Raw genomic sequence first — 27,607 nt, forward strand, 5'->3', positions numbered from 1 at the left:
ACTTAATTCTAAATCACTTTTTTTTCCCAGTTTATTATTGCCAAGAAAAACCAGAAAGATACACACATAATCATAAAATATGAAGGCCAAAGTAATGTTATTGAGTACCTAATCCAGCTTTTTTAATTTAAAGATAAGGGAAATGAGGCCGCCCAGAGAAATTAAATATTTCATTCAATGTCATAGCTAGGTAGTAAGAGCACTCCTAATTCATTGGCAAATATTCTTTCTACTACACTTCACATTTTTTTTCTTTGATGAAGGAGAAAAATGAAGTTAGTTTTCACAAATTTACCTGTTGTTAGAATATTTGTATATCCTAAAATATGCTAAAAATATGGTTGGAAAGTAACTCTGTGGTTATTTCAGTGGGAGTGTAATAGGTAGTCAAATCTAAAAATCAGAATATCTGGTGGGATTTTTTGATTGTTTGTTTGTTTTTAGGATTTTTTTTTTTCTTATTCCAGCCTCTACCACTACTTGGACATGTTGAGTTTAAATTTCTATTAAAAATGAGGATAATAATTCTTGCCCCACCCATTTGGCAAAATTATAGTAACCTAATGAGATAATAGAATAGATACATAAAATTTTTAGAATGAGAAGAAACCTTAGAGTTCATGACACCTCTATTTTATAAGTAAAGGAATTCAAAAACTCTCTTTTCTTAGTTAGGTCACTTGTCCAAAGTTATATGAGGACTGAGCCAGGATTTGAACCCACAGCTTCTAATTCCAAATGAATTTTTTTACCCCTCTATTAAAATTTTTTGCAAAGCACTATATCAGTTATGTCATTCTTATAAAAATGTATATTCCTCTTAGTCCTGTTATTTCATCATTTCAACAGTCATCCAGATATGAAAGAATTAAAATTAAAATTAAAAAAGAAAAGAAAAAGCATAGGGTGTTTGTTATAGCCTTTCAGTTTAGTTTGAAGTGATAAAGAACATTTCCTTGATCTTATAACACAAAAATAAAAAATAAAAAACAAGGTTTTCTTGTTTTTTGTGATCTTAAAATAATTCCATTGTGTCCGCAAGGATCATATGTTTTTTTCCAATGGAGTTCAGAAGTCTAACACATCTGGATTCAAAGGACCTCTGTTCAAATCCCAATTCTGCTATTTTACTACCCATGAGACAAACCACTTAGGCAAACTACTTAACTTATCTGAGTTTCAGTTTCTGGACATGAAATATGAGGTGATTGGACTAGATTACCTCTAAAGAAACTTCCAGTAAAAATAGTGGGATCTTGTGATCCATATTAACATGACCATAGAAACTTTGGGTTTTGAAATATATTGATGCAACTTAATTATTTTGCTCTAGTGACAATGTAGAAACTAAGAAAACAATTTCTATGACAATTTGTGAAGTTTATGTTTCTACTTTGCATATTACTTCCTTTGAATTTCTCATTTAGGGGCCTTGAATAATTAAAATGGTTGAGTGAATTATTCATTCAGTTTCTTCATTTATTGAAGTTACTACTTACAATGTTCAAAATGAGTACTCAGAGAAGTATAAAGTCTTGAGTCTAGCTCTGTACTACCTTTCCTCAAAGGGAATATTTTTGTTTAAATGGTTGTTTGATTTCAAATTTGCTAATTATTTTTTTTTTGTACTTTAGGATCTAGATTTTTCATCACATCCACGGGAGCCTTGTATATTAAAGATGTACAGAATGAAGATGGATTGTATAACTATCGATGTATTACACGGCACAGATACACTGGGGAAACACGACAAAGCAACAGTGCTAGACTTTTTGTATCAGGTATAAGTACACATAATCAATCTACAACTGTTATTTTTAATACTTTTATTTTCATTGCTGTGTCAGCTACTAATAATATGTGAATGCTTTAACACTTTAATGCCTAAAGTAGAAGATTTGGTTATTTTTACTTACATAGTAAGGTGATGGTTGAGGGGAGAAAAACACAAACAAGCCTTGGTTTTAAGAACTGGTGTGGTGTTATTTTCAAAAATGATTTATTAATAAACAATATTTATTGTGTTTTTATTATATACTCAGTACTATTTTATTAATCATATATTAGATATGGAGATAAATTTAAGACAATAATCCTTACCAACAACTAGTTTTCAATCTAATTGGGAAGACAAGTTATATAAACATGAAAGGTATACATAGTAATTTAATTGTGTTCTAGACAATGACAAGATAATCTCTTGGCCATATTATAGGGACAAGAACAAAAAAAGTTAGGGAAGTTCTAGAACTTAACCCGGTGACTAGCACACAATAGGCACTTAAAATGGTTCTTGATTTGAGAAGATGCATTTATAATAACATCTGAGCTTGATGGGAATTTAGAAATCAACTAGCTTAAATTATTTATTTTACAAAAAAGGAAACAAGCCTGGAAAGATAAAATTCCCTGCCTAAGGCCATAATCAGAATATGCCTGATTTCTGGTCATTTTCATTCTAGTCTCACCAAGAGGGAACTCTTCTCTTTGCTAAGATCAATGCCTCAACAGGTGTTGGTATCCCCATGTTCATCTCAGAATCTCTGTCACTGCCGATTTTTCACTATATACTGGGACTTTATTTGCTGCCTATAACTATATGCCAAAGAACATTCTCCCATTCTTAAGAGGAAAAAAATATTTGATCCTACCATCTTCTTAGATATCACCACACATCTTTTCACATTCATGGGAATGCCTTGAGAAAGCTATCTATCATCAATGAATCCACTTTCTCTCCTCTCTCTTGATTCTAACTCCTCGCATTCTGACTTCTACCCTATTCAACTGAATATTCAATTGAATTTACCTTCTTCAAAGGTAAAATCTAATAACTTTTTGATAGTTCACATTCTTCTTTAAGTCTGAAGTATTGAGATCATTTTATCAGCTCCATTCTGGCTCCCAAAACTCTTAGGAATTTCAGGAATTTCTTCACTCAATTTAAGAACATAATGCTATTCATTGCTACTGATTCCAACTTCTATTAACTAGTGTTTGATTATGAAAATATTACAATTATTAAGAAGAGATAATCAGGACTAACATATTTATAGACTGGTTAACAGTTCTTCTGCCCTTTTTTAGGTTTGTTTCATAGTTCTACCTTGTAGAACTTCTGTCAAAAACCTCATTCTTTGTTTCAAATGATTTACTTCCATTAATACATAACTTCCCTGCCTAAAGCTGGAGGCAATGTGTTATCTCTTTCCCCTTTCACTACCTTCAAACATCTTTTTGTTGTTTTAAATTTTTATTGAGGTTGGGGAAAAAACTCTTGCTCCTTACATTTGACATTTAAATTTGTTTCTACTAGGAACAGAGGAGAAATAGGATCAGAACTTTGGCTGCTACCAGCATTCTGCTGCCACAATGAATTTCTAAATATATAAATATTAGAGATTAACTTAAATACAGATATACCTTTTTTACCATTAAACTGGTGCCTTAATTTAGTATGGAGGTGACTTTTTTTAATTAGCCAATAGAGAATAAGCTTTGTCAAATCCTAACAAGCTATGAAGATATCAATTATGAGTCTGACCACAGATTTTGTTGTCCCTGGACAGTCTTGCTATGTTAGAGAGTCTTGTCACTAGGTTGATCACATTTTTTATGAGCCATAGCAACTCTTGAAGGAAATCTTCTAAATCAAGTAACTGTTATGATCAACATACACACTAACCAAATAAACTATTGACTGAAATACAATGAATTCACTAATCAATTAAGTTTTTTTTTCCTATTAAAGAAGGACTGGTTGTAAAAGATCAATACAAAACCATGGCATGTCCTGAACAAATGATGTCAGGAATACTAAAATTCAGAATAAATTGAGTCTAGCAAGGAAAATTATGAAATCTAAGAGCTAGATGTATAATGGCCACAGTGCTGGCCTTGGATGTAGGACAACCTAAGTTTGAATCCTACTTAGATATTTGCTAACTTGTGACCCTGGATGATTAACACTTCTGTGCCTCATCTGTAAAATGGCAGTGGGCTTTAAGATCCCTTTAAGTTTTAATGTTATGGGTAAAAAAGTGTATATGTATATATACATATACAAACACATACACACACACACACACGTGTGTGTGTGTGTATATATATATATATATATATATATATATATATAGTAATGCTATTCTTGTGGATCCTAGGGAGAGACTTGACATACATAATATTATTTAGAGTCAAAAATGCTTTAATGATCAGAATAGTCATAGAATGCTATAAGTATCTATACTTTGCCTGTTCTGTTTAACATGTTTATCAATTATTTGGACAATGACATAGATGATATTTATCACATTTGTAGATGACACAAAGCTGTCAGGTATAGCTAATATACTATATGCCTCAAAAAGATATTGACTGGCAAGAATATTTGGACATATTTAATTTAACAGGAATAAATATCATAATAAATCAGAGTAAAAGTGACATAAGCCATGAAATTTTTCTTGTTTAAACCCAAGGAAAAGGTCAGATCACTCTAAGAAGTACATAGCTCTAAGAAGTACATTTTTGTAGATTTAAAGGAGTATTTTAAAACAAACAAAGTGGGGCAGAGCAAAGATAGTGGAGTAAAGGCCCAATATCACCTACAAAGCTCTGCAAATACCTTTAAATAATGATTCTAAACAATTTTTAGAGTGGTGGGTTCTGACCCCCACCAAATGACAGAATAAAAACATTTCCAACTTAAGACAACTTAGAAAGAAGGAAAGGTCCATTGCACTAGAATGAGAATGAAATGCAGCTAACACAGAACACATTGGTGCAGACGAGGCCCCAGAAAACCTGAAGCAAACATCTATGTTCTAAATAAGTGAGAGCAGACTTCCGAGGGCAGAGCCAAGTTGGCAAGGACACATGTTTCTTTCTGACCTTCTGTTAAAAGCCTCAGATTAATTAGAAAATCCAGCTTCTGAATTAGTTCTGGACTGGCAGAATCCACAAATATTGTGAGTGCAACAAATTACCAGCAGAAGATAATTTCAAAGATAATCAGAATAGATCTATTTCAATTGGAAATGGAGGGAGGAAGGCCAAGCACAAAGAGGCCGAGAATAGCCACCAGCACAGACAGCACAGACTGGCAGTGTGGACTCCATCATGTGGCAGCGAATCTACAGGGAAAAATCTACAGCAATGTTGGCTACTCTGCCCTGGCTGAAAGCCAGTAAATCAGCAGAGAAGTTATAAAACATCTAACACAAACAGAAAAGGTGAATGGTGAACCTGAAACACCAGAAACTTATGGGACCTGTCCACACCCACCCAGCACTGGGAGTGAGTCATCACTGACCCAATGCAGCCATAGCTACTTCTAGAAGAAGCTGCTGGTTGTAGAGGAAACTTGGAAAACCTCCTTTGCTCTAAAAGCAAACATTAACTTTAAAAAAAAAATGAGTAAAAAACCAAAGAGAACTCAACATACACAGTTTTTATGGTGAAAGAGAACAGATTTCAAACCCTGAGGAGATTAAAAGCAGATCACCTCCAGATGATACCCAAAAAGGTGATATAACCTGGTCCCCATCACATAAGACTCTCCTAGAAGAAATTTAAAAGATTCTTAAAAGAGAGCTAGAAGAAAAATGGGGAAGGAAATGAAAAGTTTGCAAGAGGATTTGGAAAAGACTTATAACTCATTAAAAGATAGATTTGATAAAATGGAAAAAGAAAACAACTTCAGGAAAAACAGAATTTGTGAAACAGAAAAAGAAAATAACTCCTTAAAAAACAGAATCTGTGAAATGGGAAAAAAAATTCATAGAACAAAACAACTCATTTAAAAATTCAATTAGACAAATAAAAAAAGAAGTAAAAAAAGTAAATGAATATGATAATTCACTAAAATTCAAAGAACTGAACAAATGGAAATAAATAACTCAATGAAACAACAAGAATCAGTTAAACAAAACCAAAAAAAAAATAGAAAAAAATATAAAATATCTAATTGGGAAAACAACTGACCTGGAAAACAGATTTAGGAGAGACCATCTAAAGAATATTGAACTCCCTGAAAACCATGATGAAAAAAGAGCCTAGACACTTTTTTCCCCAGAAAATCATCAAAGAGAACAGCCTGGATATTATAGATTTAGAAGGTAAAATAACCATTGAAAGAATTAACCAAACACCTCTTGAAAGAGACCTTAAAAATAAACTCCAAGGAATATTGTTTGAAATTTCAGAATTATTGGACCCAGGAAAAAATATTACAAGCAGCCAGAAAGAAAGAATTCAAATACCGAGGAGCCACAATAAGGCTCACCCAAGACCTAGCAGTTTCCACCTTAAAGAATCAAAGGACCTGGAATCTGATATTCCAAAAGGCAAAGGAACTTGGAATGCAGTCAAGAATAAACCACACTGCTAAACTGATCATTTTTTCCACTTATTTCTGGTGAAAAGATAAGAGCTAAACAAAAAAATTTGAGCTCCAAATATAGAACTCAAGAGAAGCATTTAAAAGGTAAAAAGAAGAGAAGTCTTGAAAACTGTATTTCTGTTATGAGTATACATAGAGAGTACATATATAATCTGATTTTACTGTTATAATATAAAAAAGAAACTAGAGGTTGAGAAAAGATTGTACTGAAAAAGGGGGGAAAGTGGAGGTAAAAGGTAAATTACATCTTAGGAAGAGGCAAAGAACAATTATTATAACTGAGGGAAAGAAGGAAGGGTGACGAACAGCGTGTGGATCTTACTCTCATCAGATTTGGCTCAACGAATGAACATCAGACATATTTGGTTTCACTGAGAAACTTCTCTCACCTTATAGAAAAGTGGGAGGGGAAAGAGGAAAGGAAAGAAGTAGGCTAAATAGAAGGGAAAACAGAAATAGTAGGGACAAGGCATAAGAAAGGGGGACAGTCTCTAAAGAGGAAGAATTGCTTGAGGCAAGTAATGCTCATAAGTAAAATATTGGGGAGGAGGAAAAGGGGAAAGGGAAGGAAAAAATTATAATTTGGGATTAAAAAGATGTCAGGAAATACAGAATTAATAGTTTTAACCATAAATGTCAATGGGATGAATTCTCCTATAAAGAGGAAGCAGAGAGCATACTGGGTTAAAAAGCCAGAAACCTACAATATGTGTTTACAAGAAACATAATTAAAACAGAGTTATACATATAGAGGAAAGGTAAAAGAGAGGAGCAGAATTTTTATGCTTCAGGTAAAGTAAAAAAAAAAGCAGGGGTAGTCATTCTGATCATAGCTCAAGCAAAAGTAAAAATTGATCTTATAAAAAAAAGATAAAGAAGGAAGGGGTACCGTAGATAATGAAGCAATATCAATATTAACATATATACACCAAGTGGCATAGCATTTAAATTCCTAAAGGAAAAGTTAAGAGAATTGCAAGAAGAAATACACAGCAAAACTATAGTAGTGGGAAATCTCAGCTTTGCTCTAGATAAATCAAACCATAAAATAAATAAGAAAGACGTTAAAGAGGTAAATAATATATTAGAAAAGTTAGGTATGAAAGATCTTTGGAGAAAATTAAATGGAGACAGAAAGGAGTACAATTTCTTCTGGCAATTCATGGAACCTATAGAAAAAATTGACCATATGTTAGGACATAAAGATCTCAAAATCAAATGAAGAAAGGTAGATCACAATGCAATAAAAATTACTTTCAATAAAAGGCCAGGGGAAAATAGAACAAAAAGTAATTGGAAATTAAATAATCTCATCCTAAAGAAGGAATGGGTGAAACAGCAAATCATAGACACAATTAATAATTTCACCCAATAGAATGACAATAATGAGGTGACATACCAAAATTTGTGGGATGCAACCAAAGCGGTAATAAGAGGAAATATTATATCTCTAGAGGCATACTTGCATAAAATAAAGAGAAGATCAATGAATTAGGCTTGTAACTAAAAAAGCTAGAAAAAGAACAAATTAACGCCCCCCCCCAATCAAGTACAAAGCTTGTAATTCTAAAATTAAAAGGAGAGATTAATAAAATTGAAAGTTTAAAAACTATTGAATGAATAAATAAAACTAAGAGTTGATTTTATGAAACAACCAACAAAATAGATAAAGCTTTAATTAATTTGATTAGAAAAACGAAAGCGGAAAATCTAATTGTTAGTCTCAAAAATGAAAAGGCAAAACTTTTCACAAATGAAAAGGAAATTAGAGCAATAATTAGGAGTTATTTTGCCCAACCTATGCCCATAAATTTGATAACCTAAACTACAAAAATATAGATTGCCCAGATTAACAGAAGAGGACATAAATTACTTAAATAGTCCCATTTTGGAAAAAGAAGTAGAACAAGCTATTAACTAACTCCCTAAGAAAAATTCCTGAGGACCAGATGGATTTACATGTGAATTCTACCAAACAATTACCAAAAAACAATTAACTGCAATACTTTATAAATTATTTGAAAAAATAGGGAAGAGAGGACTCCTACAATTCCTTCTATGACACAGACATGGTACTGACACCAAAACCAGGTAGGATGAAAACAGAGAAAGAAAATTATAGCCCAATCTCGCTAATGAATATTGATGCAAAAATCTTAAATAATATATTATTGATTATAGAAAATTTTCCCCAGAATAATTACAACATAACCAAGTAATATTTATGCCAGGAATGCAGGGGTGATTTAATATTTGGAAAACTATTACCATAATTGACTTTATCAATAATCAAATTAACAAAAATCATATGATTATCTCAATAGATGCAGAAAAAGCATTTGATAAAATCCAACATCCATTCATATTAAAAACATTAGAGAATATAGGAATAAATGTACTTTTCCTTAAAATAGTCAGTAAACATCTATTTAAAACCATCAACAAGTATCATATGTAATGAGGATAAATTAGACCCATTCCCAATAAGTCAGGGGCAAAACAAAGTTGCCCACTATCACCATTATTATTCAATATTGTATTAGAAGTGCTAGCTTTGGAAATAAGAAAAGAAAAAGAGATCAAAAGAATTTGAGGAGATAATGAGGAAAACAAATTATCAGTCTTTGCAGATGATATGATGGTATGCTTAGAGAAATCTAGAGAATCAACTAAAAAACTATTAGAAACAATCTCCAACTTTGCCAAAGATGCATGATATACAATAAAACCACATTAACTCATCAGCATTTTCATACATCACTAACAAAACCCAACAACAAGAAATTCAAAGAGAAGTTCCATTTAAAATAGCTAGGATAGAATAAAATATTTGGGAATCTATCTGCCAAGGAAAAGTCAAGGGCTAAAAAAAAAAAGTCAGGGACTATACAAGCAAAACTACAAAACATTTTCCACACAAATAAAGTCAGATATGAACAATTGGAAAAATATCAAGTGCACTTGGATAGATAGAGGGAATATAATAATTATAATACTACCTAAACTAATCTACTTATTTAATGCTATATTAATCAAACTCCCAAGAAACTATTTTACTAACTTAGAAATAATAACAACAAAATTCATATGGAAGAACAAAAGGTCAAGAATTTCAAGGGAATTAATGGAAAAAAAGCAAATGAAGTTGACCTAACTGTACCAGATCTAAAATTATATTATAAAGCAGCAGTCATCAAAACCATTTTGAACTGGCTAAGAAATATAGCAGCTGATCAGTGAAATAGGTTATGTTCACAAAACTTAATAGTCAATGACAACAATAAACTAACATTTGACAAATCCAAAGAGCCCAGCTTTTGGGATAAGAATTCACTATTTGATCAAAACTGCTGGGAACGTTGGAAACTACTATGGCAAAAATCAGGCATTGAACCACACATAACACCATATACCAAGATAAAGTTGAAATGGGTTCATGATCTAGACACAAAAAAATGATTTTATAACCAAATTAGAAGAACATAGAATAGTTTACCTCTCAGATCTATGGAGGAAGAAGGAATTTCTGACCAAAGAAAAACTAGAGATTATTATTGATCACAAAATAGATGATTTTGGTTACATTAAGTCAAAAAAGTTTTTGTACAAATAAAATTAATGCAGACAAGATTAGAAGGGAAGGAATAAATTGAGAGAACATTTTACATTCAAAGGTTCTGATAAAGGTCTCATTTCTAAAATATATAGAGAATTGACTCAAATGTATAAGAATTCAATCCATTCTCCAGTTGATAAATGTTCAAGTAGACAGCTCTCAGATGAAGAAATTGAAAATATTTGTAGTATGAAAAGGTGCTTCAAATCACTATTGATCAGAAAAATGCAAATTAACAACTCTGAGATACCACCACTCACCTCTCAGATTGACTAAGATGACAGGAAAAGATAATGATGAATGTTAGAGAGTATGTGGGCAAACTGGGACACTGATACATTGATTGGTGATACATTGTTGGTGGAACTGTGAATGGATACAACCAATCTGGAGAGCAATATGGAACCATGCTCAAAAAACTATCAAACTATGCATACCCTTTGACCCAGCAGTTTTTCTATTGGGCCCATATCCCAAAGAGATTTTAAAGGTAGGTAAGTGACCCACATGTGCAAAAAATGTTTGTGGCAGTCCTTTGTGTGGTGGCAAGAAACTGGAAACTGAATGGATCCCCATCAATTGGAGAATGGCTGAATAAGTTATGGTATATGACTCTTATGGAATATTATTTTTCTGTAAGAAATAACTAGCTGGATAATTTCAGAGAGTCCTGGAGAGACATGAACTGATGCCAGGTGAAATGAGCAGAACCAGGAGATCATTATACACTGCAATAATAAGACTATACAATGACCAGTTATGATGGATGTGACTCTCTTCAACAATGAGATGATTTAAACCGTTCCAATTGTTTAGTGATAAAGACAGCATCTTTACTCAAAGAGAGTACCATGCGAGCTGAGTGTGGACCACAGCATAGCATTCTTACTCTTTCTGTTGTTTTTTGCTTGCATTTTGTTTTCTTTTCCAATTTTTTTTCCTTCTTGATCTGATTTTTCTTGTGAAGCAAGATAACTGTATAAATATATATAAATGCATATTTATACATATATTGGGTTTAACACATATTTTAACATATTTAACATGTATTGGACTATTTGCCATTTAGGGAGGGAGTGGGGAGAAGGAAGGAATAATTTGGAACAGAAGGCTTTGCGAGGGTCAATGTTGAAAAATTACCCATGCAATATGTTTTATAAATAAAAAAACTTTAAAATAAGCAAATAAGAAAATAAATAAAACAAACAAACAAACAAAAATAAGTGAGAGCAGTGACTGTGGCCGACATTCACCAAAGACAATTTAGAATTATGGTAGGGAAGGTCTGATGGACCTGAATGAGAATGGAGCACAATTAAGCACAGACAATGCCAGCACAACCCTGAACCCAGCAAATTAGGAGCACTTTAGGAACTGCTTAATCATAATCATCAACAGCAGGGTAACTGCGTTTGCTTCCAGAGCTTTCAGTCCACAAATTGTAAAGCTGGCTAGAAGGTAATTACAAGGGTCTCTTTGATAGCACCGAGACAGGACTCTGTTGCTTTGCTCACACTCAGGAGGAGGGGGGACACTAAGAACTTGTGACCACAGTACATCAGGGACCTTCCTCATAGTTCTAGGGCAGAAAGGAATGGTGGTCCTCATTCATAGACCACAGGCCAAGAGAATAGTAAACACATTTTCTTAAATCATAATACATTAAAAGAACTGAAGACTTACAGGTTTCTAGATGTATCTCTGAAAACATCTGCTCAAAACTTCTGCAGCTTGAGACAATGCACCCTCCACCTTGGAAAAAGAGGCATACTTTAAGAAAGAAGGAAAAATCAAGTAAAATACTGGGGAAATGACCAAACAACAGAAAAAATATGACCATAGAAAGTTACTATGATGAAAAGGAAGATCAAAACACACAGAAGAAGATAACAAAGATAAAGCTCTTACATTCAAACCCTTCAGGAAAAATGTGAATTGATTTAAGGTTATGAAAGAATTCAAAAAGCATTTTGAGAATCAATTAAGAGAGGTACAAGTAAAATTGGGAAGAAAAATGAGAGTGAGGCAAGAAAATCATGCCAACTGAGTCAATAGTTTAGTAATAAAAACACAAGAAAAAAGAACAACAACAAAGAAAATCACACCTTAAAAAAAACATACTAGGCCAAATGGTAAAAGAGATACAAAAAGTCAATAGGAAAAAGAACCCATTAAAAAGCATAATTGGCCAAATAGAAAAAGAGGCACCCTAAATTCACTGAAGAAAAACATCCTTAAAAAGTAGCTGGCCAAATGGAAATGGTGTTACAAAATCTCACTGATAAAAATATTCCTTAAAAATTAAAATTGTGCAAATGGAAGCTAATAGTCTTATGAGTAATCAAGAAACATAAAACAAAACCAAAAAATGAAAAAATGGAACACAACATAAATATTTCATTGGAAAAATAACTGACCTGAAAAATATATTCAGGAGAGATAACTTTAAAATTATTGGATTACCTGAAACCATAATCAAGAAAAGAGTCTAGACATCATCTTGCCAAAAATTATAAAGGAAAATTGTCCTGATATTATAGAATCAGGGGATAAAATAGAAATTGAAAGAATTCGCCATGAATCTCCTAAAAGTGATCCCAAAATAAAAGTTCCAAGAAATATAATAGCCAAATACCAGAACTCCTAATTCAAGAAGAGCATATTGCAAGCAACCAACAAGAAATAATTCAATTATCATGGATCCACAGTCATGATTACACAAGATTTAGCAGTTTCAATGTTAAAGGAACTTGGAATGTTATTCTGCCGGGCAAAGGAGATAGGATTACAACCAAGAATCACTTACCCAGCAAAACTGAATATAATACTGCTTGTTGTGTGTGAGGAGGGGAGAGGGTAATGGATATTTAATGACAGTTCACTTTCAAACATTCTTGATGAAAAGACCAAAGCTGAATGGAAAATTCAATATTCAAATAAAAGATTCAAGAGAAGGTAAATAGAAAGGGAAATTATAAGGGACTTAATAAGGTTAAACTGTTTACATTCCTAAGTGGGATGATTATTCTTATAACTCATAATAACTTTCCTAATATTAGGGCATTAGGAGCGTGTATATCTATCTATCTATCTATCTATACAGAGGGCACCAATTTAGTTAAATATGAAGAGATAATATCTAAAAATAAAATTAAGGGGTTAGAGAGTAATGTAATGGGTGAAAGGGAAAGGGAGAGGTAGAATGGGATCAATTATCTCACATAAAAAGACATGAAGAATCTTTTTCAGTGAAAGGAAAGAGAGGGAGGAAAGGAAGAATAAATGGACTTTACTCATCAGAACTAACTCAAAGATGTAATAATATATACTCTCATTTTGGTATAGAAATCTATCTTACCATATAGAAAAGAAATAGGGGAAGAGAATATGTGAAGGAGAGGATTGGTAGAAGAAAGGGCAGATTGAGAGAGGAGATAGTCCAAAACCAAGCATTTTTTAGGAGGAGCAGGGTAAAAGGAACGAGAGAATAGAATGAGCAGGGAAAGGGAAATAGGAGGAAAGAAAATGCAGTTAGCAAAAGTAAATATGAAAAAAAAAATTGAAGTAGGTTTGATAAATGCTTCATTTCTCAAACATATAAAAACTGAATAAAAGGTAAGAGCCATTTCCCAATTGATAAATGATAAAAAATATGAAGTTTTCAAATGAGATTATCAAAGTTCTTTATAGCCATATTTTAAAAATGCTCTAAATCACTATTGATTAGAAGAAATCAAATTAAAACAATCCTGAGGTACTATCTCATACTTATTAGATTAGCTAATAGGACAGAAAAGGTAAATGACAACTTTTGGAAGGAATGTGGGGAAATTGACAAAAACACCATTATTGTTGGTGGAGTTGTGAACTGATTCATTTTCCTGTAGAGCAATTTGAAATTATGCCTAATGCATAAGCAATACCACTTAGTAGTGGTATTAGACCTAGTGGTCTGTATTCCAAAAGAGATTTAAAAAACAAAGAAGAAAACAACCTATTTGTACAAAAATGTTTATAGCAGCTCATTTTCTATTGGCAAAGAATTGAAAACTGAGGAGATGCCCATTAACTCTGGAAATACTATGTAATTATAATGTTATACTATTTTGCTATGAAAAATGATGAGCAAGATGTTTTCAGAAACATCTGGACTTTCACAGGTTAATGCAAAGTGAAATATGATGTGTACAAAGTAACAGCACTAATTCAAGGTGTGAACAACTTAGTTATTCTTTACAGTACAATGATCCAAAACAATTCTGAAGGATTTATGATGAGAATGCTGTCCATTTCCAGAGTAAGAAATGATGCTATCAAAATAGAGATTGAAGCATATCTTTTTCTTTTATTTTTCTTTAACTTTTCTGGTCTTTTTTTTTTTTTTAACAATGTAGCTATTGTGGAAATGTTTTGCATTTCTATATAATGTATTTCACAATGCGGGAGAGATTTTAAAACTGAAGGTTTCCAAAACCAATGTTAAAAGCTAATTTTTACATGGAGCTGAGAGAAATATTGTAAATATTTTCAATTAGATTAAAAGAGACATATAAAAAAACTCTCTAAAGAATTGTTCCTGTAGACACGACTACAACCTCCCAGAGCTGTAAGTATGCCAAAAAAAATTCATTGACTTTATTTATTTCCTACTATGAGTCTTCATTTATATCCACTGACCCTACCTACCTTGCTTGTATAAAGGTAGGCCTTTTCATCGATTTCACTTCTCCCACTAAATTGTGCTCTATAAAGATTCTTAGTACCATAGAACTATCCATTGTAGCTATTAAATAACTCTCTCAGGCTTGAACAAGCTCCAAGCTGCAGAAAAGGGAGAATTAATTAAATAATAGTGGGAAAATGTCAAGAATATTAATTACAATTTTAGTATTCATATTCTTAAACTATGACATCTGTCTTTTACATTCTAGAAACATATAAGTATCCTTCTGATTTCATAATGGTATACTGGACATATCTGTTCCAAATATCATGATTCCTTGAAAGTGAAATCATACTTTCTTCTTCCTCCTCAGCATTTCATTTTGTCCAAGACAAGTAAATGTTTTCAATGATAACTGTTTAAATGTATCAGAAGTCGTTTGATTATACAACGAAAGTTTAGTATCTGAGGGAGAGACCACTATAGTCAGAACCATATAACATGTAAAATGTGCTCCTCTCTTCCTTGATATTATGTGAAGGAGAAACCAAACAAAATAAATTCAAAAGCTAATTTATAGCTTTAAAAAGTTTCTGTTCTATCTAGAAAGACCATATTCTATCCTGACAATTTTTAGATAATTTCTAAACCACATTCAAAGACTGAAAACCTTACATCTACCTCCCTTTTCAGATTCTTATCTCTAATTTTTCTCAAAAGCATTTCAGTCTAGCCACAATTGGCCTATTTATTATTCCTTGCATAGCCACACTGTGCTACTTGCTATTTCTTTCTTCTGTTTGTCACTGACTTTTTCATCATTGTTACCTACTTCATTATTATCCTCATCAGTTTTGGTTAAATAAAGAAACTACTTATTTAAATCTAAAAGATTCCAATTGTCTGGGATAAATATTGGGAACTCAAAAATTACATAAGCATTTACAAATCCATAGCAATAGCAAAAAAAGAGTAAAGTTTCTCATTCTTTCAATACTTATCATGAACAGAATTTTACTAAGATGATAGTAATGGCAAGATTCAGCATAAAATGTTTATAGTTCTGATATGATAATTGGAGAAATTTGCCTTAAAATGAGAAGGAAGGACATGGTTGTGACAACAAGAAAATTATTCTGGCATGTCAAGGCCTGAAAATCACAGACAGACTGATCATTTATACTTTTATTATAGGACAAAATTCCTGTAATTCTCTTGAAATATTATCAATATAATTTGGAGCAAATTATTTCATGATTTATGAAATTCAATTCAGTGGTAACATAGACAAACTTGTGACTTAACAGATGAAAAACTTTCCTTTCATGGAAAATAGGATAATGATGAAACTGAACCAGCAAGATCTTGTCATTACATTTATAAGGGTGCCATCTCAAATATTTCCAGAATCTATAGATATTTGGATTCCTGTAATATTTAGAGGAAGAATACAAGCTGCTCTGATAAGTTCTTGCTATTTTCCCTTCCTTTATTAGATCATAATATGGTAGAACTTAATAGAGTATTAGGAAATAAAGCAACCCATTAGGGACCTTACCCTTCACCCCCCCCCCCCCCCCCCCCCCCCAAAAAAAAAATCCAGCAACAATAAAAACTCTTCCAAACATGTCTGGAAAATGTACTAGACAAAATTCTGATAGAAAAGTTCAAAAAAGTGCCATGAGTCCTTCTTTTGTAATCCATACCAACATAAGGGGACACAGAGGTGTTCTTAGGAACAATGGGGATGGAGTCTAGTTAGATTTAGCTCCATATGATGGAATCTCAGCAAGAGATTCTGCACAGATCAAAAGAAAGTACCAGATCCATATCAAGGTACCATGATGGGAACAGGTGGCAACTAGAAACTTTGTAACATACAATTCTAGGTCACAGATCCAGGGTAGACTGAGAAGGGAGGGGCCTATGTCCCATTGTGGCCTTCTTGAGTATACAGTGGTCTTAAGTTCCAGGTGGTGTGCCAAGAAAGTATTAAGTTGAACAGCAAGCAAGAAACTGTGTGATTAAAACCTCTAACATAGCATACTTTTGGTTACTGCTTTTAACTCAGTCTGAAGCTTGTAGAGAAATAAAATGTGGCAGAATACTAGACCAAAGGGGAACCTGCTATTCTGTCACTCTAAACCAGCAAAGCTTCCTAGTTGGATGAGATTTGATCAATCTAATAACATTCTATTATTTGTCAGGCATAATCTCAAGTCATGAATTTGTACAGCACAGTCCAAAAGGAGCAACAATCAGAGTTTGCCTGAGAAAAGGTCACTTTGGGAGCACTAAAATCTTACAGTTCCTCAGGCTAAGCTGTCCCTAAAAGTCTGGAATAACCCAGCACTACCAAATAACAGAAACTTTACCAACCTATCTTTTTCTCCAGAAGTGCTTCCTAAATATTAAAAATGAAGTTAGGGAGTAAGTTGTAAGTATGAGCAAATTTTTTAAAATCAACAATTAACAACTAAAATCATACTGCCAAGGATGACACCCAGCAGAAGTGAAAAATTCCAAAATATCTATTGTGGGATGTTTTTTCTTCTTTAAAATAATAATAAGATGATTCTCTCTGGGAGAGAGGGTTTCTTGGGGAGGTTTTCTGAAGGCAGCTTTAGTTTCAGTTACAAGTAAATAATCACCCAAAATCACAACCAACTGGTAAAAGTTCAGATCTTTTATTGTATCCTTCAATATAGCCCGGTTAGCTCAGAGGCCTATCTCTCTGCTTGGTTCCAAGAGCTCTTGCAGCTTTGTCCTTTGCTCCTGCCTCTGCTATGCTCCTGCCTCCAGCCAGCACCAAGGTGAAAGTTGTAGTGAATCTCTCTTGTCTCCAGAGGGCTTGTGGGCTTCTTCACAGAGTGCTCCTCTCCGACCCCTGGGAATGTTCTCAAGTAACTCCCCCAAGCTCTAAGAGCTTCTTCTATATATAAGATCTCCCAAAGGTTAACTCCTCCTTCTGGAGGCAGGGATTATGGGTTATCTCCCAGAGTGCTCTCTGGTCCTAAGAACTTCAAGGGAGGTGTGAACACAAACATTATTGTCTGTCAGTATTAGCAACCCATCACCCTGCAAGGATTCGCTCTAAGGTGTGAACCAACAAGCACTATATCAATTCTTTTGAGTTAACACCAGGACCCTGACATCACCCTTGAGTTTTCACCTTGTTTCAAGTTGAGTTGACACTAGGATTCCAACATCTCCCCTTTTCTTTTGATTTTATGGGTTTCTTTTGATTTAGAACATAGGCAATCATAACCTCCTCGACTTCTCAAGGAGGTGAGAACTCCAAAAAGGTGATCACGCCTTCCCTAACTGCTGAAAAAAGAAGTGAAAACACCATAAAAAGAAGGTGGTCATGCCCTCCCTGATATCTCAGGAAGAGAGATGAAAACACCAAAGGAAATAGAAAATCAAATCGGATTAGCGGGTTTCTAGAGGGGCTCACTTGAAACAAGTATGAAACAAGGTGTACATAAATCCATCAATATGGGAGGCATTACACATAATTACATAGGTACATAGCAATATAACACAGGCTAGTAGTAATGCTAACAAATAACATGAAGAATTTACACATGTCCATAAGTCCTAGAAATAGTCCAAAAGGAACCCATTGCCCATTAATTCATGTGCCAGGATTCAATAATTTCTGTAAGTTTGAAGTAAACAATTTTTCATAACATGAACCAACATACAAAATTATACATGTCCATAAGACCTAAAAATAGAAAGGAACCCAATTGTCCATTAGTTCATGTGCCAGGAATTCAATAATTCCTGTAAGCTTTGAAGTAAACAATTTTTCATAACATGAACCAACATACAAAATTATACATGTCCATAAGACCTAAAAATAGAAAGGAACCCAATTGTCCATTAGTTAATATGCCAAGAATCCAATAATTCCTGTAAGCTCTGAAATACTGCAATAGTCTCATCAACAATTTTTCATCTCAAGGAAATTTAATGATTTTCTGCTGGTTTTCAAGAACTAAAAGAATCTCATCTTGTGTTAGGAAATCCAATGATTCATGAAGATTTAAAAAAGTCTCATTATCAGTAATGCTCTTTCAGTGTCAGATGTTTCTTAAATCTTCTCCTTTGTTTTGAGGTTTTTCTGCTTTTTCTGTTTCTCTCTGATGGACAAGGCGAAAACGGCTCGTTGGCACCCATCTGATTCCATCTCCACCTGTGGAGATGCAAGCAAACCTTCTTCCCCAAGCAATTAACCTATCTATTTCCCTTCTTATTTACTACTTTTGGGATTTCTCCTCATCACCTGGTAATTACATTGGAGCTGTTTGCACTGGACACTGCCCTATTGGATTGAAAAATCTGTATTCTCCCCAACTGTACTCCTGATTGCTTTTCTGTTGATTAATGACATCAGAGTCCTGAATTTCTAAAGACTCTTTGGGTGTAAACTCAGCTGCCATCATGCCCCACCTGTCCTTTGATTGATACTTAGGAGCTGGGCCCTGCCTCTCACTTCTCTGGGTCAATCTACATTCTGAGGCCCAGTGAAAGCCTCAGTTGCATTTTGGACATGGGGTTTTGGGTTTTCTCTCACCCTGTCTTCTCATTCTATCTCCATATCTACATTGAGCTCTCAAATGTCCAACTTTTCCACACTGAAAACATCTATGAGTTCTCTAGAAGTCCCTTGCCAAGAGGGACCCTGTCTTTCCATGTTCATCATAGTTTGGGTATAATAAGCATTTGTGCCCACTGTGGCACAACGTCTTATAATCTCCTCTAAAGGAGCATCTTTGTCTAATCCCCATATAATTCTTTTGCAACCCTCACTGGCATTTTCCTTAGCCAAATGTCTAGTCATTATTTCTGTGGCAGCATCATCTTCAATGGTTCTTATTACAGCTGTTTGCAAACGTCCCGCAAAATCTGCAAAAGGTTCATTGGGACCTTGCTCTATTTTTGTGAAAGCTTTATTTCCATCTTTCTGTCCAGGGAGAGAATTCCAAGCTTTTATTGCAGCCTTAGAAATTTGGTCATACACTGTTAGGGGATAATAAATCTGTTCTGAATTCTCTGCATACTGACCTTCACCAGCTAGTTGGTGAAAAGTGATTTGTCCAGTAGCTCCTGTTTGCCTATTGCATTGGGCTTGAATACTACAAAATTCATGAAACTCCAAAAGCCACAACAAATTTTGTCCTGGTTCTAAGCATGTTCTCACTATGGATTTCCAATCACTTGTGGTTAAGATTTCATAAGACAAATTATCTAGCAACATCTTCACATAAAATGATGTAGTCCCATAAAGAGTGCAACCCTTTTTCAAATCTTTAATTTTTCCCAAACTAAAAGGAGTGTATTTTCTCTCTTTTTGACCTGAAGAGTCAATCTTTCAATCACAGGATATGCATTTATAACATCAGATAAGTCTTCTCCTTCATTTTTTGCATTAATTAATGCTTCTTCTAATCTTGTCATATTCTGCTTCACAGAAGAAGCCAACTGTGTTTCTGCCTCTCTCCCTCCCCCTTCTTCCTTCACCCATGAAGGGTTAATTAATGGGGGAGGGTCATGATCTAATTCCTCCTGCTGTGAAATATCACACTTAGAATTGTACTTAACTCCATTCTTATCTGAATTTTCCTGCTTATCACCTAGTTTAGTTGGCACCTCTCCCTGCTGCACTTTCTTTTTCTTCATTCTAACACTTAAATAACTTCTTCTAGCCAGTTGTATTAAATTGTATGTATTAATTATGTCTTTGGAAATTGAGTCAGGTGCATTTCTATTACAAAAAAGATCCTCTCTTTCTAATTTCCACTGCATTGAGTTTGAATTAGATCTGTAGCATTCACCCAGTTTTTCTCCTATTAATTTCCACTTGTCTAAATCCAATTCTTTTTCCATAGAGAACCAAGGACATATGTACTTAACAATTTCTAAAAGTTCAATGATCTGCTCCAAAATTATAATCAAACCTTGGCTTTCCATAACTTTGACAATGCTCTCTAACAGCTATTTTAAATGGGATCTCTCTCATATCTCTTTCGGCTGAACTTTGTTGATAATATCTAAAAATTCTGATTATTTCTGTGCATTTATCTTCTATCCTAGAACTTTGCTAAAGTTGTGTATTGTTTCTAGGAGTTTTTTAGTTGATTCTCTAGAATTCTCTAAGTATACTATCATATCATCTGCAAAGAGTGATAATTTGGTTTCCTCATTAACTATTCTACTATTTTAAACCTCCTTTTCTTCTCTTATTGCCAAAGCTAAAATTTGTAGTATAATATTTAATAGTAATGGTGATAGTGGGCAACCTTGTTCCACCCCAATTTTATTGGGAATGGTTCTAGTTTGTCCCCATTACATATAATGCTTGCTGATGGTTTTAAGTAGATGCTACTGATTACTTTAAGGAAAAGTCCATTTATCCCTATACTCTCTAGTGTTTTTAATAGGAATAGGTGTTGGATTTCATCAAATGCTTTTTCTGCATCTATTGAGAAAATCATATGATTTTTGTTTGGTTATTGATATATTCATTTGTGCTAATAGTTTTCCTAATATTGAACCAGCTTTGCATTCCTGGTGTAAATCCTGTTTGGTTGTAGTGTATTATCCTGGGGATGACTTTCTGTAATGCCTTTGTTTATATTTTATTTAAGATTTTTGCATCATATTCATTAGGGAAATTGGTCTATAATTTTCTTTCTCTTTTTTCACTCTATCTGGTTTAGGTATCAGCACCATATCTGTGTCATAAAAGGAACTTAGTAGGAGTCCTTCTTTCCCATTTTTTCAAATAGTTTATACAATATTGGAATTAATTGTTCTTTAAATGTTTGGTAGAATTCATATGTAAATCTGTAGAGGGCTGAAACTCTTGAGTGGATGCACTGAGGTCAGGACAGTAGAGCATTTGAGGCTAACTATTGATTGGACAATATTCTATGGGCATATGCTTGGAAAATGGCTCTTCCCACTATCCTGTGCTGGCTCAATGATTAGTGTATACAGAGGATTGTAGGAGGGACTAGGGGGTGAAGTAAGACTAGTCAGAGTCACACTTGGTGGTAGACAGGGAAGAAGGCAGTCGTGGAGATTCTGCTTCCATCCTGTTCAATCCTGCATCTGAAGACCAAGAATAAAGACTAAGGACATTTGCTTATCCTGACTCCGGCTGATTCTGGGGTATCCTGGGTGCTAGCGTGGTCATCATATAAATCTATCTGGTCCTGAAGATTTTTTCTTGGAAAGTTGATTAATAGCATTTCTATTTCTTTTTCTAAAATGGAACTATTTAAACTATTTAAATAACTTATTTCCTTTTCTGTTAACATGGGCAATGTATATTTTTGTAGATTTCCCCTTTTAACAGCTTTGGCTACACCCCACAAATTATGGTATGTCTCATTATTGTCTTTCTCTTGGATAAATTTATTATGTCTATGATTTGTTGTTCCACCCATTCATTCCTATTCATTCATTCATTTGTTTGTTTGTTTGTTCATTTGTTTATTTATTTTGCTAAGGCAATTGGGGTTAAGTGACTTGCCCAGGGTCACACAGCTAAGAAATATTAAGTGTCTGAAGCCAAATTTGAACTCAGGTCCTCCTGACTTCAGGGTTGGTGCTCTAATCACTACACCACCTCTCTTTCCCCCACCCATTGATTTCAAATTATTTAGATTGCAATTAGTTTTTGGTTTATTTTCCCTTGACCTTTTATTGCATGTGATGTTTATTGTATCATGATCTGAAAAAAAATGCAGTTACTATTCCTGTCTTTCTGCATTTTATTTTGAGGTTTTTGTGTCCTAACATGTGTTCAGTTTTTGTATAGGTCCCATGAACTGCCAAGAAAAAAAAGTATACTCTTTTCTGTCTCCATTCAATTTTCTCCAAGGAACTATCATGTATAACTTTTCTAAAATTATGTTTACCTTCTTAACTTATTTCTTATTTATTTTATCTAGCTTTAAAAGAGCAAGATTGAGATCTCCCACTAGTGTAGTTTTGCTTTCTGTTTCTTCTTTCAGCTCTCTTAATTTTCCTGTAGAAATTTGGATGCTATACCACTTGATGAATATATGTTTAGTATTGATATTTCTTCATTATCTATGGTACCCTTTAGCAAGATATAGTTCTTTCCTTATCTCTTTTAATTAAATTATTTTTTTTGCTATTGCTTTCTCTGACATCAGAATTACTACCTGTGCTTTTTTTTTTTTTACTTCACCTAAAATATAATAAATTCTGTTCCAGCCTTTTACATTTATTCTGTGTGTATCATTCTGCTTTAAATGTGTTTCATATAAAAAACATATTGTAGGATTCTGACTTTTAATGCAGTCTGCTGTCCACTTATGTTTTATGGAAAAGTTCATCCAATTCACATTCACAATTAAAATAACTAATTCTGTATTTCCTGCCATCTTATTTACCCCAAGTTATACTTTTCTGTTTACCTTCTCTTCCCTCTTCCCCATTATTTTGCTTCTGACCACCACCTGCCTCACATATTCCTCCCCCTCTCCTCCTTTCTTATCCCTTTCCTCTACTACTTCTGTTTTCCCTTCTAAGCCTTCCCTTTCCTTTTCCCTTTCTCCTTCCACTTCCCTCTAAAGTGATACAAGTTTCTCTGTGAAACCAAATATATCTGATATTCTCTGAGCCAAATCTGATGAGAGTAAAATTCACACAATGTTCTTCTCCCTCCTTTCTTTCCCTTATTAATAGGTTTTCTTTGCCTCTTGCTGAGATGTAATTTCCCTCATTTTATGTCCAATTTCCTCTTTTTCCTTTCCTTTTTCTACTTCTTGTTACTTTTTCATATTATCATAATTAAATCAAATTATACCTGCACTTTCTAAGTATACCTATAATAGAAATATGGTTTTCAAAATTTTTTTTTGTTTTTAATCTTTTTATGCTTTTCTTGAATTCTGTATTTGGAGATAAGTTTTTTTTTGATTCAGCAAGTCTTTTCACCAGAAATAAATGAATTTTACCTGTTCATTGAATGTCTATCTTTTTCTTTGAAATATAATGCTTATTTTTAGCTTGCATAGCTTATTCTTGGCTGGAAACCAAGTACCTCTGTCTTTCAGAATATAAAATTCCAGGCCCTTTAATCTTTCAAAGTGAAAGCTTCTAAGACCTGGGTAATCCTGATTGTGGCCCCTGGATATTTGAATTATATCTTTTTGGATGCTTGCAATATTTTCCCTTAGTCCAATAGTTCTGAAATTTATCCACAATAGTTCTTGGGATTTTTAATTTGGAGTTTCTTTCAGCAGGTGATTGGTGAATTCTTTCAATGGCTATTTTGTCTTCTGATTCTAGGACATCAGGACAATTTTCTTTTTTTTTTTAATAGCTTTTTATTGACAAAACATATGCATGAATAATTTTTCAACATTGACTCTTGCAAAAACTTCTGTTCTAACTTTTCCCCTCCTTCCTTCCACCTCTTTCCCTAGATGACAGGTAGTCCAATACATGCTAAATATGTTAAAATATATGTTAAATCAATATAAGTATACATATTTATACCGTAGCCTTGCTACACAAGAAAAATCAGATTTAGAAAGAAAGTAAAAATAACCTGGGAAGAAAAACAAAAATGCAAGCTAATAATAATATAAAAAGTGTAAATGCTATGTTGTTGTCCACACTCATTTCCCAGTGTTCTTTCACTGAGTGTAGCTAGCTGATTCTGTTCATTACTGAGCAATTGGAAGTGATTTGGATCCTCTCATTGCTGAAGATAGCCACTTCCATCAGAACTGATCCTCCCATAGAATTGTTGTTGAAGGGTATAATGATCTCCTGGTTCTGCTCATTTCACTTAGCATCAGTTCAGGTAAGTCTCTCCAGGCCTTTCTGTATTCATCCTGCTGGTCATTTCTTACAGAACAATAATATTCCATAACATAAATATATCACAATTTACCTAGCCATTCTCTAATTGATGGGCATCCATAAACATCACATTTCTAAAGAATTATTGGAAGCCATAGATATTTATGTGTAATGATGGTTATTATTGGAGATTTGTAAGGAACTATGGCATTATCACATAATTTCTTTTTTTATTATTTTTTTAATAATTATAACTTTTTATTGACAGAACCCATGCCAGGGTAATTTTTTATAACATTATCCCTTGCACTCACTTCTATTCCGATTTTTTCCCTCCCTACCTCCATCCCCTTCCCCAGATGGCAAGCAGTCCTGTACATGTTAAATATGTTACAGTATATCCTAGATACAATATATGTGTGCAGAACCAGTTTTCTTGTTGCACAGGAAGAATTGGATTCAGAAGGTAAAAATAACCCGGGAAGAAAAACAAAAATGCAAATAGTTTACATTCATTTCCCAGTGTTCTTTCTTTGGGTGTATCTGCTTCTGTCCATCATTGATCAAGTGAAACTGAGTTAGATCTTCTCTTTTTCAAAGAAATCCATTTCCATCAGAATACATATTCATACAGTATCGTTATTGAAGTATATAATGATCTCCTGGTTCTGCTCATTTCACTTAGCATCAGTTCATGTAAGTCTCTTCAAGCCTCTCTGTATTCACCCTGCTGGTCATTTGGTACAGAACAATAATATTCCATAACATTCATATACCACAATTTACCTAGCCATTCTCCAATTGATGGGCATCCAGTCATTTTCCAGTTTCTAGCACTACAAACAGGGCTGCCACAAACATTTTGGCACATACAGGTCCCTTTCCCTTCTTTAGTATCTCCTTGGGGTATAAGCCCAGTAGTAGCACTGCTGGGTGAAAGGGTATGCACAGTTTGATAACTTTTTGGACATAATTCCAGATTGCTCTCCAGAATGGTTAGATTCATTCACAACTCCACCAACAATGCATCAGGGTCCCAGTTTTCCTGCATCCCCTCCAACATTTGTCATTATTTTTTCCTATCATCTTAGCCAATCTGACAGGTATGTAGTGGTATCTCAGAGTTGTCTTAATTTGCATTTTTCTGATCAGGAGTGATTTGGAACACTCTTTCATATGAGTGATAATAGTTTCAATTTCATCATCTGAAAATTGTCTGTTCATATCCTTTGACCATTTATCAATTGGAGAATGGCTTGATTTCTTATAAATTAGAGTCAATTCTCTATATATTTTAGAAATGAGGCCTTTATCAGAACCTTTAACTGTGAAGATGTTTTTCCAGTTTGTTGCTTCCCTTCTAATCTTGTTTGCATCAGTTTTGTTTGTACAAAGGATTTTTAATTTGATATAATCAAAATTTTCTATTTTGTGATCAATAATGGTCTCTAGTTCATCTTTGGTCACAAATTTCTTCCTCCTCCACAAGTCTGAGAGATAAACTATCCTATGTTCCTCTAATTTATTTATAATATCACTCTTTATACCTAAATCATGGACCCATTTTGATCTTATCTTGGTATACGGTGTTAAGTGTGGGTCCATGCCTAATTTCTGCCATACTAATTTCCAATTATTCCAGCAGTTTTTATCAAATAATAAATTCTTATCCCAAAAGTTAGGATCTTTGGGTCTGTCAAACACTAGATTGCTGTAGTTGACTATTTTGTCTTATGAACTTTACCTATTCCACTGATCAACTAATCTATTTCTTAGCCAATACCAAATGGTTTTGGTGACTGCTGCTTTGTAATATAGTTTTAGATCCGGTACAGCTAGGTCACCTGCATTTGATTTTTTTTTTTTTCATTATTTTCCTTGAGATTCTCGATCATTTGTTCTTCCATATGAATGTTGTTATTTTTTCTAGATCATTAAAATATTTTCTTGGAAATCTGATTGGTATAGCACTAAATAAATAGATTAGTTTAGGGAGTATTGTCATCTTTATTATATTCGCTAGGCCTATCCACGAGCACTTAATATTTTTCCAATTATTTAAGTCTGACTTTATTTGTGTGGAAAATGTTTTATAATTTTGCTCATATAATCCCTGACTTTCCTTTGGTCCATAGATTCCCAAATATCTTATGCTGTCGACAGTTATTTTGAATGCAATTTCTCTTTGTATCTCTTGCTGTTGGATTTTGTTGGTGATTTATAAAAATGCTTAGGATTTATGCTGATTTATTTTGTATCCTGCAACTTTGCTAATGTTATGAATTATTTCTCATAGCTTTTTAGTAGAATCTCTGGGGTTCTCTAAGTATGCCATCATACCATCTGCAAAGAGTGATAGTTTGGTTTCCTTATTGCCTACTCTAATTCCTTTAATCTCTTTCTCGACTCTTATTGTTGAGGCTAGTGTTTCTAATACAATATTGAATAATAATGGTGATAGTGGGCAACCTTGGTTCACTCCAGATCTTACTGGGAAAGGTTCCAGTTTTTCCCCATTGCATATGATCCTTACTGATGGTTTTAAATACATGCTCCTGAGTATTTTAAGGAAAAGTCCATTTATTCCTATCCTTTCAAGTGTTTTTATTAGGAATGAATGTTGGATTTTATCAAATGCTTTTTCTCCATCTATTGAGATGATCATATGGTTTTTGTTAGTTTGGTTATTGATATAGTCAGTTATGCTAATAGTTTTCCTAATATTGAACCACCTCTGCATTCTTGGTATAAATCCTATTTGGTCATAGTATATTGTCCTGGGGATGATTTTTCTGTAATATTTTTGCTAATACTTTATTTAAGATTTTAGCATCAATATTCATTAGGGAGATTGGTCTATAATTTTCTTTCTCTGTTTTCAACCTACCTGGCTTAGGTATCAGTACCATGCCTGTGTCGTAAAAGGAATTTGGTAGGACTCCTTCAATCCCTATTTTTTCAAATAGTTTATATAACATTGGAGTCAATTGTTCTTTAAATGTTTGGTAGAATTCACATGTAAATCCATCTGGTCCTGGGGATTTTTTCTTAGGTAGTTGGTTAACAGCTTGTT

General features: G+C 33.6%; 1 protein-coding gene across 2 annotated transcripts in view; it reads left to right on the forward strand.

The window, feature by feature from the left end:
* The window catches only part of DSCAM (DS cell adhesion molecule), a 683,895-nt gene that overhangs the window by 236,049 nt on the left and 420,239 nt on the right, over positions 1-27,607 (forward strand). For both annotated transcript variants that reach the window (XM_031959192.1, XM_031959191.1), the window contains exon 4: positions 1,635-1,781. In XM_031959192.1, coding sequence (XP_031815052.1) covers positions 1,635-1,781 — 147 coding nt within the window. The remainder of the gene's footprint in view (positions 1-1,634; positions 1,782-27,607) is intronic.

The sequence above is a fragment of the Sarcophilus harrisii genome, chromosome 3 (assembly GCF_902635505.1).
Source record: "Sarcophilus harrisii chromosome 3, mSarHar1.11, whole genome shotgun sequence".
Lineage (NCBI taxonomy): Eukaryota > Metazoa > Chordata > Mammalia > Dasyuromorphia > Dasyuridae > Sarcophilus > Sarcophilus harrisii.